We start from the raw sequence: 18,785 nt of genomic DNA, 5'->3' as shown, positions 1-18,785 counted from the left end.
GTGGATAAAGAACTGGTTGAGCAACAGGAGACAGAGAGTAGTAGTTGAAGTGAGTTTCTCGAAATGGAGAAAGGTAACCAGTGGTGTTCAACAGGGATCAGTGCTGGGACCACTGTTGTTTGTGATATACATAAATGATCTAGAAGAGGGCACTGTTGGTATGATCAGCAAGTTTGCAGATGACAGGAAGATTGGTGGAGTAGCAGAAAGCATAGGGGACTGTCAAAGAATACAGGAGAATATAGATAGACTGGAGAGTTGGGCGGAGAAGTAGCAGATGGAGTTCAATCCAGACAAAAGTGAGGTGATGCATTTTGGAAAGTTTAATTCTAGAGTGAATTATATAGTAAATGGAAGAGCCTTGGGAAAAGTTGATGAGCAGAGAGATCTGGAAGTTCAGGTCCAATGTACCCTGAAGGTTGCTGCAAAGGTAGACAGAGTGGTCAAGGAGGCATATGGTATGCTTGCGTTCATCGGACGGGGTATTGAGTATAAGAGCTGGCAGGTCATGTTAAAATTGTACACTACATTGGTTCGGCCGCATTTAGAATACTATGTACAATTCTGGTTGCCATATTACCAAAAGGATGTGGACACTTTGGAGAGGGTGCAAGAGAAGGTTTATGAGGATGCTGCCTGTATGGAAGGTGCTAACTATGAAGAGAGGTTGAGTAGATTAGGATTGTTTTTATTAGAAAAAAGGAGATTGAGGGGGGGGACCTGATTGAGGTTTACAAAAGCATGAAGGGTATTACACAGGGTAGATAGAGATAAGCTTTTTCCCAGGGTGAAGGATTCAATAACGAGGGGTCACGCCTTCAGGGTGAGAGGTGAAAAGTTTAAGGGGGGTACACGCGGTAAGTACTTTTCACAGAGGGTGGTAGGTGCCTGGAATGCATTGCCAGCAGAGGTAGTAGAGGCAGGCACAGTAGATTCATTTAAGATGTGATTGGATAGATGCACGAGTAGGTGGGGAGCAGAGGGATACAGATCCTTAGGAATTGGGTGACAGATTTAGACAGTAGATTTGGATCGGCTCAGGCTTGGAGGGCCGAAGGGCCTGTTCCTGGGCTGTAAATTTTCATTGTTCTTTGGTCTTGCCATCCTTGGCCAATGGGGTCATGAGTGGAGTTTAAAGCATCTAGTGGGGTCATGCCAACACCCTTCACTTTTGCCATATGAGGGAAGTGTAAAGTGCACTTAGGCACTGGCTAGAAGTCAAGGTGCCAGGAAGTCTGACTGACACTTCTCCAATACATCATAAGACCATAGACTCAGGAGCAGAAATTAGGCCATTCATCCCACTGAATGGCAGAGCAGATTCAATCATGGCTGATAAGTTTCTCAAACCCATTTTCCACTTTCTCCAGGTAACCCTTGATCCTCAAGAACCTATCTATCTCTATCTTAAATATATTCAATGACCTGGGCTCCACAGCCTTCTGTGGCAATGAATTCCATAGGTTCACCACTCTCTGGCTGAAAAGGTTTCTCCTTATCTTCATTCTAAAAGGTCTTCCCTTTACTCTAAGGCTGTGCCCTTGGGTCCTAGTTTCTCCCATCAATGGAAACATCTTCGCAACATCTACACCGTCCAGGCCATTCAGTATTCTGTATGTTTCAATTAGATCCCCTCATCCTTCTAAACTCCATCAAATATAAACCTAGAATCCTCAAATGTTCCTCATATGTTACGCTTTTTATTCCAGGGACCATTCGCATGAACCTCCTCTGAACATGCTCCAGGGCCAGTACAGCTTTCCAGAGACATGGGGCCCAAAACTGCACACAAAACTCCAAATATGGTTCTGACCAGAGCCTTCTAGAGCCCCAAAAGTACATCCCTGCTTTTATATTCAAGTCCTCTCAGAATAAATGCCATTATTGCATTTGCTTTCCTTACTACCGATTCAACCTGCATGTTTATCTTGAGAGAATTCTGGTCTCGAACTCCCAAGTCTCTTTGCACTTCAGAATTCTGAATTTTCTCTCCATTTAGAAAATAGTCCATGCCTCTATTTTTCCTACCGAAGTGTTTGTCCTCACACGTTCAAACATTGTACACCAGCTGCCACTTCTTTTCCCACTCTCCTGACCTGTCCAAATCTTTCTATGGCCTCCCCCTCTCCTCCTCAATGCTACCTGTCCTTCTATCTATTTTTGTATGTCTGTAAACTTAGCCAGAATGCCCTCTGTTCATTCACAGAAACACAGAATCTCTACAGTGTGGAAACAGGCCATTCGGCCCAACAAATCCACACTGACCGTCTGAAGACCCATTTCCCGATCTTTTTATTCTACATTTACCTCTGACTAATGCACCTAATGTACACATCACCAAACACTATAGGCAATTTAGCATGGCCAATTCACCTGACGTGGAATGTGCAAACTCCACGAGACAGGAATCGAACCCAGATCCTTGGCGCTGTGAGCCACCGTGCTGCCCTCTAGAGCATTAATGTATAAAGTGAGAAGTTGTGGTCCCACCTCTCAGCCTTGTCACCGGCTGCCATTTGCAGAAGGACCCTTTTATATCCACTCACTGCTTTCTGTCAGACAGCCAAGCTTCTGTCCTTATCTTAGTCAGTAGCCTCCTGTGCGGCATTTTGTCAAAGGTCTTCTTGAAGTCCTCAGGCTGATTAAAACTGGTTGCTCAAACATGCATATTATAACTGGCTCAAACATGCAGATACAATCGTCAGTACATCTCCTATCACATCTGGCTATGTGTTCATCCTATTTACTTTGATCGACCTCATGGTTAAATTAGTTCACTGGAAGAAGGACCTCATCTAGAAACTAACTATGGACTTTATGCTCCTACAGCAGGAGTCAAGAAATTAACAAACCCAACTGTGTTGCAAAAGGAGTATGTAAATTGTTGCCCGTATGAATTTCACTCTATCAAGTACTGCTAATTGTCAAACAGGCAAGCCAGTGTATATCAATGCTAGTTCTCAATTTATGTATTAAATTATTTGTATTAAGGACTGTTAAACGTATTAACATGCATAAGAAAGATAATGCGTTTATACAGTATTGTTGTCTACGTGCAATGGAGAAACTAGATACTAAGGGTGTTAGGCTGTCCATCTGAAACTTGAACGTGCCTGCATGAGAGCATGGTCTTAGCCTGTGATTCCAGTTTAACTAGATGCTTCAAATGATCAACAATGAGGGATGGTTGTAAAGCGACTATAGGCCCAAAATTGGATACTCCAAATTGACTCTGTCAAGATTAGAGTGGTGCTGGAAAAGCACAGCAGGTCAGGCAGCATCTGAAGAGCAGGAAAATCGATGTTTCAGGCAAAAGCCCTTCATCAGGAACCTGATGAAAGGCTTTTGCCTGAAACATCGTTTTTTCTGCTCCTCAGATGCCACCAGACCTGCTGTGTTTTTCCAGCACCACTCTAATCTTGACTCTGATCTCCAGCATCTGCAGTCCACACTTTCGTCTAAATTGATTCTCAGCCTGAGAAAATGGGCCTGACAGAAAATTAACTAAATAAAACAGCAGCTAGCAGCTATTGGCTACAGAGAGCAGTGGAAGCCAAGGTCACAGAGATCATAAAGATTCGGGGTAACCAACGTAAGGGTCGTATATTGGAGAACTATTGACCAGACTTCCTTGCACCTTGTTTTCCAGCCAATGCCTAAAGACATGCACTTTACATCTTCCTGGCATGGTAGGTGAAGAGTATTGGCATGACCCTTTGGATGTTTTAAACCATGCTTATGACCCCAATGACCAAAGGCACAAAACATTCAGGAAGGTCTGGACGAGTGGGTGATAAAAACACACACTGAAAGTCACCCTCTCAGTAAAGACTTGCGGCAAGATTTGTAATGGAAGACCATGTGGCAAAGATGACCCAGAAGATCCGCCCTGACCTGCAAGACCCCCATGGTAGATGTGTGCCAGCCCTACATCAGAGGGGAAAGAGATTCCAATGACTCAGCTCAAACACGTGGATTGTAAAGGGTTATATCCTTTCTGAGCAGATAGAGCTAGATAGAGTGTAAATATTATGGCAATTTGGGAAATGGTCACGAGTTGTTAACAAGGAATATTTTGTTATTAAAATCAACTTAAACTGCAAACTGAAGTCAGTATCCCTTTGCCTACCTCACTAATAATGGCACTTGGGTTTTTAATACATAAACTGGTCGAAGTGTCCAAAGCATGGACAACAGCACTAAAATACTCTAACTTTTTTCTATTTTCTTATGACCAAAGGTACTATTCTATTGTTTAGGAAAAAAATTTCCAGACTGAAAATAAATATCGAAAACAGTTTCACATATTAAAATTATGATGAATGCAATTGTCGAAGCATAAATTTCAACAATTCACGACTAATCAATGATAAGATTACAGGTAATTACCATTACAATTCATTCTAACAACATTACTTCCAGAAAGGAAATCTTTAATTGTGTAAAACATTGGTTATTAAGCTAATTCCATATTATTTGTAGAAATATATGCCCTGCTTGATAACATCTTGCTGGCATGGACAGAAAAAAAAGGTTGCATATGGCATTAATAAAAGCCATTTGAAATTAGATTCATGGTGCTCCTTAGTAATTATGAAAAGTATTCTTTTCATGAAAACACTTTAATAAGGTACAGCAGAACCTAACCTTTTCTTGTTTTAAAGGCAGATGTGAAGTGGATATTCCAGGAGTGACGCAGCTGGTCAAACCACTCTGCTTTAAGCAAAACAGAATTTATTTACATACTATGGTTGAAACATGAACAAAAAAACCCAGAATTTAGAATAACTTAACTTCTTTGAAAGCTCAACTGTCTCAATATCGTAACTTAACAAAGGTGCTGTTCCAATCCATGCATCATCCCATAAACACACCCTTTGGCAAAAGGTAAATTCAAACACCAGTGCTTAATATATAAGGAGACATTTCAGAGAGAAACATCAGATAAGAAACATCTGTTGACCATGGAACCTTTTTTCTGTGGTAGCTTCTCTGCGACCAGCAACCTCTGACTCCTGCTAAAAGAAACCAAATTAGAAAAAAACCTGAACTGGGAGAATTGGCCACTCCCCTACCATTGTTTAAAGTAGACAAGTCCAGAATACCAGCCCCTCTGCTTTTATGACCCCTCAAGGAGAAAATAACCTTGGTAAAGAGGCAGCATCATCACTATATTTAGCAGGTTTATGAGACATGATTTCCCATGCACTTTCCCAATCAGTCTTTGCCTTTCCAAATACATGTATATCCTGTCCCTCAGGATTTCCTCCAACAACTTGCCCACCACCTACGTCAGGCTCACTGGCCTTTAGTTCCCTGGCGTGTCCTTACCACCCTTCTTAAACAGTGGCACCATGATAGCCAACCTCTAGTCTACCGGCACCTCATCTATGACAATTGATGATATAATTATCTCAGCAAGAGACCCAGCAATCACCTCCCTAGCTTCCCATAGAGTTCTCGAGTACACCTGATCAGGTCCTGGGGAATTATCCACCTTTATGCGTTTCAAGAAAACCAGCACTTCCTCCTCTGCAATATGGACATTTTTCAAGATATCACCATCTATTTCCCTACCTTCCAAGTCTTTCATATCCTTTTCCACAGTAAATACTGATGGCAAAATACTCGTTTAGTATCTCCCCCATTTTCTGCGGCTCCACACAAAGGTCGCCTTGCTGATCTTTGAGGGGCCCTATTCTCTCCCTAGTTACCCTTTTGTTCTTAATGTATTTGTAAAAGCTCTCTCATGTCCCCTTTTTGCCCTTCCCTATTTCCCTTTTAAGTATACTCCTACTGCCTTTATATTCTTCTAAGGATTCACTTGATCCATCCTGTCTATGCCTGACATATGCTTCCTTCTTTTTCTTAACCAAACCCTCAATTTCTTTAGTCATTCCCTATACCTACCAGCCTTTTCTTTCACCGTAACAGGAATATACTTTCTCTGGATTCTCGTTATCTCATTTCTGAAGGCTTCCCATTTTCCAGCCGTCCCTTTACCTGCGAACATCTGTCCCCAATCAGCTTTTGAATGTTCTTGCCTAATACCGTCAAAATTGGTCTTTCTCCAATTTAGAACTTCAACTTTTAGATCTGGTCTATCCTTTTCCATCACTATTTTAAATCTAATAGAATTATGGCTCTTGGCTTGTTTGGTAAGCATCACAAAGACCAGCTCCAAAAAAAAGACTCTCAGTGGCATTACCATTTTTGAATTCCTTACCCGCAGTACCCTGGGTGACACCATTGATCAGAAATTGAACTGGGCCAGTCATATACATGATATACTACAACAGCAAATCAGAATTCTGAGAGAAGAGGAACGCTTTGCGGAGTAACTCACCTTCTATCTCCCAATGCCTATCCTCTATTACAAGACACGATGGTGGGTGACCTTACATGTCAAGGACTACAATGGTTCAAGATGGATAAGCAATTAAAAATTGTTGGTTTATTTTGTGACACTCACATCCCATGAACCAGCACTTACATTTGCATTGTCCAAGTAAATCCAAGTGAGACTTTACCTGTTTGAATTCAGAGTCTTTACCAATCATGACCTGAACATTGTAAACAATTGGATCCCCCTTCATTGCTGGCAAAGGTTCCCACGTGAGATCACATACATTTTCCTTCAGTTGCTTTAATCTCGGAGCTGGTCAGAAAGGAATTAGACAGGTTAATTTAGTAAAGCAAATAATAAAAGCAGATATGAAATTAGTATATAGTCTTTTTTTAATAAGGAATGAACATCTTGTATCAAGAGGATACACATTAGCTGCAAGCTGTTGCTTATAATTGTGGCCATGTGTTTTGCATGAATATAAAATCTCTCTCTTTCTTCTGAGGCAAGGCACCACCTCGAACTGAATGACGATTTCAGCTTTTCAGTATTGCCGCTGAGAGCTGTTAGCAGAAGGCACACACCAACACATTAGGGGTGATGGACCCTCTCTTCTGTAAGGAATGGCAATTTTACTTAAGATTATAAAACAAACCCGTTAACAGATATATTTTCTATTAATTGTTTACTTTATAGTGGATATGGAGAAGTCATCAAATTGGATGGAATTAGTCTAATGTGAAGGAGTGCTATTTGGAAACAAGAGGTGAATGAAGCTGCATTTAGGATGGGGAAGGTGAAATGAATGTCATAATTTAAAGAGAGAGATAATTAAAAAAAAAACACCACTTTGCAAAACTGCCTTTTCAGACCTTCAAAATGGGACACTGGCAAAATTCTTTGAGGTCACTGCAGAATTACCCTTGGCAAATTCAAAAGCTGAAAATGGACACATAATTGGTGCTGTTATGACACAGGGTAAACTCACTCTGTTTATTTTAAACCAGCAATACAGAAAAGATGTACCTTGTGCGGTAATTTGTGAAAATTCGAGAGGCCATGAACTATTTAAAGTAAAAAGTAACAACTTAATTTCTTAAAGTATAACAGAGAATATTTAATAACAACTATTTACAACTCCTTCCGCTAACTTATCTTTTACTTTCCCTTCTATAATACTAGTCCGATAAAACCGAGTAAGATTTATCAAAAAAATTCAAATTTCAAAACCAGCCAGCTGTTGTATCTGCCTCTGTAGATTTGCTCTCCAGGTCGGTATCGATGTTTTTTCTCTGTGTAGGCGCTTTCTCTTAGCAGCTTACATCTGTTGGTCTTTTGGCAGTTCTGCACCAACTGTTCAATTTTTCCCGGTCTTATACCCTCAAAAACATCGAATTGATTGGAGGTTGGTACTTTTTTTGGGGGTAGAATTTAAATTAATTGGCCTATTTTCAAATTTGTTTTTGTCTCCAGACAACCAGCTACCCTAGCTGCTGGACCAAAAGGTTACATTGTATTTTGTTCAGAACACTTAGTGCTGTCAGATAGTTCTGCTAGCTTTTAACTCTTTTAAAAGTACAGTACCCCTTACACCTTCATAACATAATACTGACATTAAAATTTAATCTATAGTTCTAACCATCCAAGATAATCAAATAAACAAAGAAAACACAATAAGCACTTACCTTTAACAGGAGATGGGGGAGATTTGGCAGTTGTGAAAGTGTAAACGTCAGAAAAGGATCCTTCACCTGCTTCATTACATGCCTGAATTTTAAATCTGTAGCATGTTGACTCATTGAGTCTTTGAACTTTGTGTGTGTGACATGGTCCTTTACATATAGTTGAATACCTGAAAGATAACCCAGGTTTTAATGGCATCTGCAAAATTCTGAAACATCCAGACTTGTCCTCTATCAAGTATTAAATACTCAGTTTTTCCTCATTTATTAAAGGTTTCTTTTAAGATTCCAGCTTATTGTTGTAATATATCCTTGATGCTTGGTTGTTTATTATTTTTAAATGGAACTCGTTATGGCTTGCAATTGGTTTCAACATTTTTCTTCCAAAATTTGTCTCATGTGTCACTGACCATCATATCTGCACCAATTTTCTTCTTCCTGGTTGATTTTATCACAACTTTTATTGCTTATTTATGTTAAGCAAATTCTTGCTTTCCCAATCCCATTTTACTACCCAGAAAGGTTTTTGGGTGTGGCCACCATAGTTCTCCATAACTCATAGTCAATTTGTGAGAAGAAGCTTTAACATGGAATTCCAATAAATAATATGAATTATATGCAAGGCAATTACCAGCTACTTAATAAAATACTTTATAGAAATTATTTGCACAAATCTACACTTTTATTTATAGCATGCTCATGTACAGAAATCAGACCTCTATAAGCACTAAAATCAATTTAAGGGATCGCTGCACCACTGACAATATACAATATTCATGGAACTGTTCAATTACTCCAAATGTATACAATGTGGAATTCATCCAATATCAAAGCAGCTTTTAAAGTATTAATTTACGTATTGAGACCATACCATGGCATGAATTAATGGGACACAGAAAAACGGTGCCACTTTCACACAGTGCATTCTTAATTGTTGTAGTTCCATCAGAAAGAAATACCTTTGGAAGCTAGACATTTATCCACAGGACAAGAGAAAGGGAGAAAAAGATGAATCAGAATCACTTTGTGCAACTTTTATACACTTCATTTGGCCATTTTAGTAGTACCCATTAGAAATAAATTCTGTTGACGTTACCTCCCATTTTTGTCCTCCATTTGTAAGACATACTGAATGGCATCTGATGCCAAAACTTTTGCAGTCCCCTCTCCCCATTTGAGCTTCAGGGTTTGATAACTAAAGGCTACACATTCAAGTCGAGGTGGCTCTGGAGGCAGTGGTTTTGTTTTTGCTTTAATGGTATGGCTGAAAGGACCAGGTCCAATGCTGTTTACAGCCTGTACTCGTACTCTGAAAGTGAAAAAAAATGGTTCTGATGATAAAGTACTGAAACAGTCCCTTGCATTCATTACTGCGTAACTTTAAATTAGTTCAGGTTTCAGTGTTAGATGAAATATCAGCTACAACATTTTACAATACGTACACATGGTAATGTACACATACACATGATGGTAAGATTAAGGTGGAATATTTTGATATTCTTGGGCATGTCAATATCAAGGAGATGGTCGTAATGAGTACCTGGAAAAGCATCAGGGTCTGATGGGATCTATCCAAGGGTACTGAGGGAGGCCATGGAGGACATTGCTGGGGCTTTGACAGAGACCTCTGCATCCTATTTAGCCACAAGCGAAGTTGGTAAAGAAGGCACATAATGCGTTTACTTTCATCCGCTGGGCATTGAGTATAAAAGTTAGCAATTCACGTTGCAGCTTTTTAAAAGTTTAATTAGGCCACATTTGACGTATTGTATTCAGTTCTGGTTGCCACACTGTAAGGAAGGTGTGGAGACTTTGGAGATGGTGCAAATGAGTTTTACTAGGATGTTGCCTGTATTGGAATGTATTAGCTATAAGGAGAGGTTGGACAAATTTTCATTATTTAAATGACAGGGTCAGACAGTGAGGCGTGGCCTGATAGAAATATATAAAATTATGAGATGCATGGATAGAGTGGACGGTCAGTCTTTTTCCAATGCTGGAAATGTCAAACACTATGGGGCACAGGTTTAAGATAAGAGAAGAAAGTTTAAAGGAGATGTGCGAAACAAGTGTTTTTTTACATGAAGGGTAGTAGGTGCCTGGATCATACTGCCAGGGGAGGTGGTAGAAGTACCAATATTTAAGATGCCTTTATTCAAACACAAAAATAGGCAGGAATAGAGGTATACATATCATGTACAGGCAGATGGCATTAGTTTAGAAAGACGTTATAGTTGGCCAAAGGGCCTATTCCTGTGCTGTATTGTTGTTGCTCTAATGCTCACAGCGAGGTAAGTGAATTACTGCTTATAGCGGTGAAACCACTGGTTGCTTTTGGTAAAGTCTAGGCAATTTCAGTTTGCACAGTTGCAGAAATACAGCATTCAACAAAAGATGTGTGGTTTATACATATATGGATACAAACGATTTCAAACGAGTGGTATATGCATGTATTTGTGTAACAGGTTTAAAGATCAACTCTGTTATGTCTTTTTGGAAGCACAATTTTAAACCAGTATGTGGCTCCTGCAGTTTAAATGTCAGTTTGTTTGCACTAGAAGGCTTTTTTCTTGGCTAGGTTGAAGACAATATGACTGGACTCAGATGCCATTATAGTTTCTCCAACAAAAAGAAGATCGTTCAGAACAGTTCAGGGAATGAGTTAATTCAGTGAAAGAGTTTATTTTGTGAAACTTCCAGAGTGGGAATGTTTTGTTAGTAATCTGAATTGGTTATTAAAAGCTGAACAATTGTAAGATCTCAGTTGTGTGAATATTCCAGGGAAAAAGCCTCACAGCTCAAAATTGGAACTGAGAATATCTACAGAATGAAGAGGGAACGATCTGTCTCTGGTCTTTGACTAACTATAAAATGATTCTGTCGGGATGGGAGGGAATTTGTTTTGCTACAATTTTAGAAATCTTTTAAACTTTTGAAGAACAAACTTATGCTTAATGTTAAAACAAAATATGCAGCCTGCATTGCTTGTGTTTCAGCAAAAGACTGCAGTGTCTTTTTTTAAAGGAAGAAACAAAATGTCATCTATCACGATAGATTTTATTCTGGATTTTTACTAGTGCAGTAGCATCAGCTGGGATCATAACAAGTGGTGCCTCTTGTGGGACTGGAGTTCATTGAATTTAAGACAGATGTGTACATCTTTTGAAGAAATGGGTATGTGGAGGTGGTCGACATAAAACAGCTATGTTGAGCTATATTATGGATTTTGAATATAGCTTTGGGAGTAAAAAATATCACAGTGGACTATTTTAAAGATTTGACAATGGCCAAATTGAGAGAATTAATGAATAAATTGAAGCCAGAACTAAAAGCTTAAATGATTTAGAATTAGAAGAGAAACTTGAATATGAGAGGTCATCGCTAGAATTAGCTGGGATATGGTTAGTGAAAAGACTTGAGTTAGAAGAAAAATAGCAGGACAGAGCAATGGAACAGGACATAGAGTTAAGAGGACTTAAATTGAAGAGATAGAATAAAGAAACAGTGGCTCAGTGGTAAGCACTGCAGCCTCAGTGCAGGAATCTGGGTTCAATTCCACCCTTGGGAAACTGCAAATTCTACACAGACATTCTCCCTTGTCTGCGTGGCTTTCCTCCAGGTGCTCCAGTTTTCTCCCACAGTTCAAAGATGAGCAGGTTAGGTGGATTGGCCATGGTAAATTGCCCATAGTGTCCAGGGATGCAGCCAAGGTGAATTAGCCATAGTAAATGCAAATTTACAGGGATATGGTAAAGGAGGGGTCTGGGTGGGATCCCCTTCAGGGTGTTGACTGGATGGGCCTAAGGATTCTAAAAACAGACAAGTTCAGAGTGATGGAAGTAAAAATAGATTAATTTAAAAGGAAAGACATTAAAAAAAATGTGAACTGTAAAGAAACGGGGAAATTAGAGAACATGAGCAAGTTAAAAAGCTCGAAGAATTATTCTGATTCCAATTAGAATTTAACAAAGAATCTACACTTAGCACCGAATTTTATGAGGTTAGAGTCCAAAAGACATTTCAACTCATTTGGTAGCTGGCTGGACAGATGAAGTGGTCAGAAGATGCTCATACCTAAGGGTGGCACAGTGGCTCAGGGTTAACACTGCTGCCTCATAACACCAGGGTCCCAGGTTTGATTCCAGCCTTGGGTGACTGTGCAGAGTTTGCACATTCTCCCCGTGTATATGTGGGTTTCCTTCGGGTGCTCCCATTTCCTCCCACAGTCACAAAGGTATGCAGGTGAGGTGAATTGGCCATGCTAAATTGCCCATGGTGTTCAGGGATGTGTAGCTTAGGTGCATTAGTCAGGGGAAAAGTAGGGTTATAAGGTATTTGAAAAGGTCTGGGTGGGATACTCTTTGGAGGGTCAGTGTGCACTTGTTAGACCAAATGGCCTGTTTCCACAGTATAGGGAGTCCATTCTATTCTAAAATGTTTTGGCAGGTACAGCTGTAACTGTATACGTAAGATTGTCAGAAGAACAATCTGCAGTTCTTGAAACTTTAAAAAAATGCTCAACACTAATTAATTTGTTCCTGAAGCTTGTAAATTAAAATTTAGAACTACAAAAATAAACTTAATCAGATATTTGTAGAATTTCTGAAGGAAAAATAAATGCTGTGGGTTAAGTGGTTTAGGGATACAGAAGTTAGAGAAAATTGAGAATGTAAGATAAATTAAGATCATAGAAAAATTCAGAAATAACATTACTATAAACCCAAAAACCTATTTAGATGAGGGCCAAATATCAAGGATCAGAGAAGCTGCAGTTTTGGCAGATACCTCTGATCTCTCATATTTAAAGGTAGAGAGATAGCCATATGGGAATCTTCAAGGCAATTGAACAAATTGGAAATCTGCACACAAAAGAGGTACTGGCTTTAGAGTTCAAACAGAAGGGTGCCAAAGTAATAAAGGAGAAAACCTAGAACTAAATAGTGATATAAAGAAATTAACATGCTTACAATAAAAGAAGATTGGATATACCGGAGACAATTGCTGCAAATTAAATGGGAGATTGATTGCATCAGTAGGAATAGCCAAACAATCTTCAGAAAATAGGGCATCGGGAAAGGAAATGGATGTGGGTACTTGATTAGCATCACTTCCACAGACATCTATTCCCCTCACTGCTGGTGTGCAGTGAGCAGCACATACCATCTACAAAATGCACAGCAGAAACTCACCAAGGCTCCTGAGATAACACTTTCCAAACCACAACCATTTATCATATAGAAGGACATGGGCTAACTACATGGGAACAGTGCCATCTCTAAATTCCCCTCCAAATCACTCACCATCCTGATTTGGAAATTTATCGCTGTTCTTTTCATATTGTTCGGTTAAAACCCTGGAACTTCAGCTTTAATGGCATCGAGGGCCTAGCTACATCATAGGGACTGCAACAATTCAAGAGGATAGCCCGCCACCACTTTCTCAAAGGCAAATAGAAAAAGACAATAAATGCTGATCCAGCTAGCAATGCCTACATCCCACCAGTGATTTTATTTTTAAAAGAAGGTATTAAAACTGTAGCTGCATTACAAAGAGAATGTATTTCTTTGAATGTACAAAAAAAAACTCAGGATAATCATGAAAATTCCTTGAATATTGACAAAAAGAATCAGACCACTGGAGGTTCTGAATATTTTAGATCAAAAAGAAAGGTATTTCATGATGTTTCAAATAGAGGTCATAGAGATGTACAGCATGGAAACAGGTGCTTCAGTCCAACCTAATCTAGTCCCACATGCCAGCACCCGGCCCAAAGCCCTTCAAACCCTTCCTATTCACATACCCATCCAGTTGCTTTTTAAATGTTGCAATTGTACTAGCCTCCACCACTTCCTCTGACAGCTCATTCCATACACGCACCACCCTCTGTGTGAAAACATGCCCCTTAGGTGCCTTTTATATCTTTCTCCTTTCATTCTAAATCTATGTCCTCTAGTCCTGGACGCCCCCACCCCAGGGAAAAGACTTTTTCTATTTGTCCTGTCCAAACTCTTCATGATTTTATAAACTTCTATGAGGTCACCCCTCAGCCTCCAACACTGCATGGCAAACAGCCCCAGCCTATTCAACCTCTCCCTATAGCTCAAATCCTCCAACACTGGCAACATCCTTGTAAATATTTTCTGAACCCTTTAAAATTTCAGAACATCATTCTGATAGGAAGGAAACCAATATAAAAGATGTAAACCAATAAATATATAGAAAGATACTAGAGCAAGTCAGTCATTGATGTTGGCTGATGATACTATTGTCCACAGGACTTAATAAAGGCAAAAATATTAATTGTAAATATACATGGGCGTTACAAATTAGTCCCAGTTCACAGATTTGGATTAAAGAGTAACTTTACAAATTGATAAGTTTTAGAATTCTATCCCTTTCCTTTGTGGGTCTACCTACAGCATATGGACGGTAGTGATTCAAGAAGGCAGCTGACCTCTACCCTGTCAAGGGCTACTTGGGGTGGGCAATAAATGCTGATTCAGCCAGTGATGTCCACATCTCACCAGTGAATAAACTGTTATAATGGTGGAGTAGTTAAACAAATTCCAATAGAAGGAATTGATCTTATCTTGCCAAATGACCTGGTTGGTTCGAAAATAGTCTCACAGAGGGTGGTGGAACAACAACTGAGTTGATAGAGGAGAACATTTCCCAACTGTTGTGATTAGACCTTGGCTAATAGATTTAGACAAGAAGCAGCATCTATGATCTGACGAGATGTCTTGGAAATTCATAAATGGTTAATACATAAAATTTTGAAAACTTAGCTATAAAGGGTGAGGATTAAGAGAATGGCATTAACATGTTGAGCCCATCTTCTTAAATAGAACTGCAACACAAAATGCCTTGGAAATGAAAGATATATGCCAAATGTAGTCAATACTAAACCTGAGCGTTAATATTTGAATGACAAAATACTAATGAAGAAATGGAGAATACGTCAAATACCAGATGTTATATCGTGGTCCATCAGGTGATAATTTCATTCGAATATTGCAGTACAATTTTATGAGTTGCTCATGAAATGCTAATAGCCAGGATTAGAAAAATATGTGGTCAAATTTTATCAGGCATGCCATACATATCCAAAACAATTTATTAAAACCCTGCTAAATGGTTCTTTGAAAACTAGTATTAAAACAGCTGATTTGATTAATGCTTGGAATTTCTCAACTACCAGACATGTTTAAACCAGCTCTTTTAATTCTAGAATGACATTTCACTTCATTTGAAGAGGTAGCTGGGCAGATGAACTGACCAAAAGCATTAGTGTGTTTTGAGATACAGCTAGGTCAATGTGCAATTTTGCAAGGAGAAAAATCTGAAGAGTATAAAACTGTTAATAAAGCAATATACAATGCTTACAGCCTTGTTTCTGAACTTTGTGAATTAAAATTTAGAACATGGAAGAAACCTATTTAGACATTTGCAGAATTTGTATTGGAAAAAGAAATGCTGTGGGATCAGAAATTTCAATTACTGAAGTTACTGACAGATACCTATGACATCTCACACAAACAGTTACATGTAGGAAGATGCTCAGATGGGAATCCACAGGGAACTTGGACAAATAGGAAATATATAGGAAATATACAGATAGGAGAGGTACTAGTTTTAGGGATCCATCAGGAGGATGCCAAAGTAATAACGGGAAAAGGATAGAACCAAACAGTTAACTAAAGAAAATAACATGCTTGGATTACAATAATACTGAACATACTTAAGCAAATTGTAAGAAGGTAAATGAAAACTGATTGCAGGAATGGGAATATTTAAGGAGTCTTTAGAAAAAGGGTATCATGAAAGGATATTAATACTGTCATTGTAGTACAAAGGCACCTTGTTTTCTTAGAATATACTAAAAAGAAATGTCCCTGTAGAGTCATGAAAATCATTCTTTGTACATTGACAAGGAGAATCAGACCATTCAAAGTTTTGAATAGTTTCTCTGATAAGGAGGTATTCCCTTACACTAACTGATAAAGACATTGACAGATCCTGGGGCAAATTATTCACTTATGCAGGTTAATGACATCAATGTTTTCTAGAGGACTCAATAAAAGAGAAAATATTAATTGGAGGTATATATGGAGATTATAAACCAGTCCCATTATGCAGAGCTTGATTTAAAAAGTAACTTAGTAAATTCAGAATGTGTTCTAGGGGTGTAACAAATCATTATGGAAGGGAATTATCTCAGGAAGTGATCTGGGTGGTTCAAATATATAGGCTTCCCTGAAGGTGGTGGAAGAACCAAGAGGGGCAAAAGAAACCAAAATGCGACAGGAAGAAAACCCTGGATTGTTCCCTGACTGTAATGATGAGATCTCAGGGTTAAGAGTGTGGTGTTGGAAAGATACAGCAGGTCAGGCAGCATCCGAGGAACAGGATAATTTACATTTCGGACACAAGCGCTTCAGCAGGAGATCTCAGGTCCATAGAATTAGGCTAGAAGAGAGGGAGTGCATGAAAAAGGGAGGTGATTTGTATACAGTCGGTTTTGGTATAATGTGATGGTCCCATTCTCTTGCGACCTCGCGTTATAAAAAAATTACGCAATAGCTGCACCATGTAAACTAATGGGATAATAACAAACACAGGTGAGGAAAGTTTGCATTCTACAAATAATGGTCCAAATTCTTCAATCACGTTAAAGTCAATACGCGTTGTGGCAGAACTGACTGTACAGATTTCATAAATTTAAATAAAAAGGATGATGCTAAAAAGAATGAGGCTGACATGTTCAACCCACCTTCTGTAACAGAAAGGCAACAAATCAGAAATAAGAGAGATATATAAAGAAGTCTCTGCAGAAATTGAGTCAGAACCATTATCTACATGTTATCATTTGAAAGACAAAGTATTAATGATGAGTATTAGAGTCCCTCAAATATCACATATGGGCAACAGCTGGTAATTCTATGACTATTACAAAATTTTATGAGTAACTCACAAAATGCCAATTCAATTCCAGTCACTTAGATACTAGGAAAAGATTACATCAAGATGTGGTCAAATGTTGTCATGCACGAGGTAGTGCAGAAACGCTAACCATCAATTAAACCTGCTCCTTTAAGCCTGAAAGTAGTTTTCAAAGAATTGTTTAGCAGGGTTTTAATCAGCTGTGCTTGCCTCTAGCTAAAGCCAAAAATGGGAATCAGTACCTTTTATTAATTATGGATGTTTCCAAAAGATTTCCTCAGGTTGTGTTTTTAGAACAGAAATATTACAAAAACATAGAATGTTAGATCATTTTAACAAAGTTTGGACTTCGCAAAGAACCAGATCAAGGTTCAAATTTTATGTCATAAATATTCAAAGTACAATAATTAGTTTGCTAATTGAACAATTTATATCTTCTACTTATCACCCACAATCTTAAAGTATTTTGGAAAGTTGGCATCAAATTTTGAAGACCATAATTAAAGCAATTGTCAGGCACCTCCTAATGACTGCGATAAAGGAATTGTTACCGTTCACCATTATGGAGGTTCATAATGAGTCCATAGGATTCAGTCCTTTTGAGCTGATATTTAGGCCTGGAATAAGAGGACCACTCAAACTGATTCAGAGAAATTGATAAACCAAAGTCCAGAGACTACACTTTCAGTCTATGGTTTGAGTTTCAGGCAGAAGCTAACCAAGGCATTTGTATTGGCCAAAACCCAGTGGAAGAGTGTTCAACAGCTATGAAAGCTACAGCAAATATAAAAAGGGCCAAATTCCAATTTTTTTGCTAGAGACAAAGTATTATCATTTGTCTCTGGGGAACCATTAAAATCAAGGTTCACTTTAACTTATCAATTTAAAAACAAGTTCAGTGTGGTAAATTATGTGTGTTATGTTAACATGTAAATGAGATATGATGACAGGGAGAACAGTCATGAGAGAAGTAGATTTATGGGTAAAGAAGAAACAAAAAAGGGAGTGATATGGCTCAATATAAATAGCGAAACAGAAACTGGAAGGCTGATCCTCTACAAATCAGATTGGATAACAGAGGGATTTAGAAGTTAGTGTGATATTTCATCTTCTGAATAAACTGTCAAAATTGCTTACAAAGACTATTACAGACTCAGATTGCTTTATGGAGAAAAAAAAAACCCACTGGTCATAGAAAGTTTGGCTTCAGCAGTTGTAGATTTAAACCTAACTTAAACCAGGGTGGGACACCTTGGCACATAAACAATTTAGAGTAACTCGCCATCACTTGATACAGCATACCTGTATGTTGTATCTGGCTGCAGATTTTGGATGATACAATTAGTCGATCTGTCTACTGTTATTGGCTGCTTGTCACCAAAGTCTATACTGTAGCTTGAGATTTCGGAACCATTATTGCGAGGCTCTTCCCACTGTATGGCTAGACATGTTGAAGGGGAGTCAAGTGGTGTATCAAGTTTATCTTCATTCACTATTTGCAGAAAGCTTATAGCAGCTGGAACAGACGGTGGAGTCATGCACAAAACCACATCACTGAAAGGACCTGCACCAGCAACATTCAGTGCCTGGAAACAGAAGGCTGTAGGTTAATAACATGCCACATATTATTGGCTATTTTGCTTTTAAGTCATATAAAGTAAGCGTAACTTTCTATTTCCCCTTTTAACTTTATACTTTGGTACTTGTTCAGTTCTCAATAACTTACTGTGAAGTATTGACATCAAACTTACAAGTTTGTTCCAGTTAATGTCTACAAACTCAATTAGTATAATTAAGAATGACACTTAGTTACT

General features: G+C 38.6%; 1 protein-coding gene across 7 annotated transcripts in view; it reads right to left on the bottom strand.

Annotated features, from left to right (window-relative positions):
• fndc3a (fibronectin type III domain containing 3A) overlaps positions 1-18,785 on the bottom strand; it is a 190,835-nt gene that overhangs the window by 8,591 nt on the left and 163,459 nt on the right. For 6 of the 7 annotated variants that reach the window (XM_043700400.1, XM_043700401.1, XM_043700402.1 and 3 more), the window contains 4 exons: positions 18,274-18,557; positions 9,125-9,337; positions 8,032-8,198; positions 6,531-6,658 (listed from right to left, as the gene is read on the bottom strand). In XM_043700400.1, the coding sequence (XP_043556335.1) occupies positions 6,531-6,658; positions 8,032-8,198; positions 9,125-9,337; positions 18,274-18,557 (792 nt within the window). Of the gene's footprint in view, positions 1-6,530; positions 6,659-8,031; positions 8,199-8,899; positions 8,997-9,124; positions 9,338-18,273; positions 18,558-18,785 lie in introns of those variants that run through there. The other variant, XM_043700406.1, reaches the window with a different exon arrangement.

Source organism: Chiloscyllium plagiosum, chromosome 12 (genome assembly GCF_004010195.1).
Source record: "Chiloscyllium plagiosum isolate BGI_BamShark_2017 chromosome 12, ASM401019v2, whole genome shotgun sequence".
NCBI classification, from domain to species: Eukaryota; Metazoa; Chordata; class Chondrichthyes; order Orectolobiformes; family Hemiscylliidae; genus Chiloscyllium; species Chiloscyllium plagiosum.
Note: the sequence above shows the minus strand (reverse complement) of the source record. Positions and strands in the feature narration are given on the sequence as shown.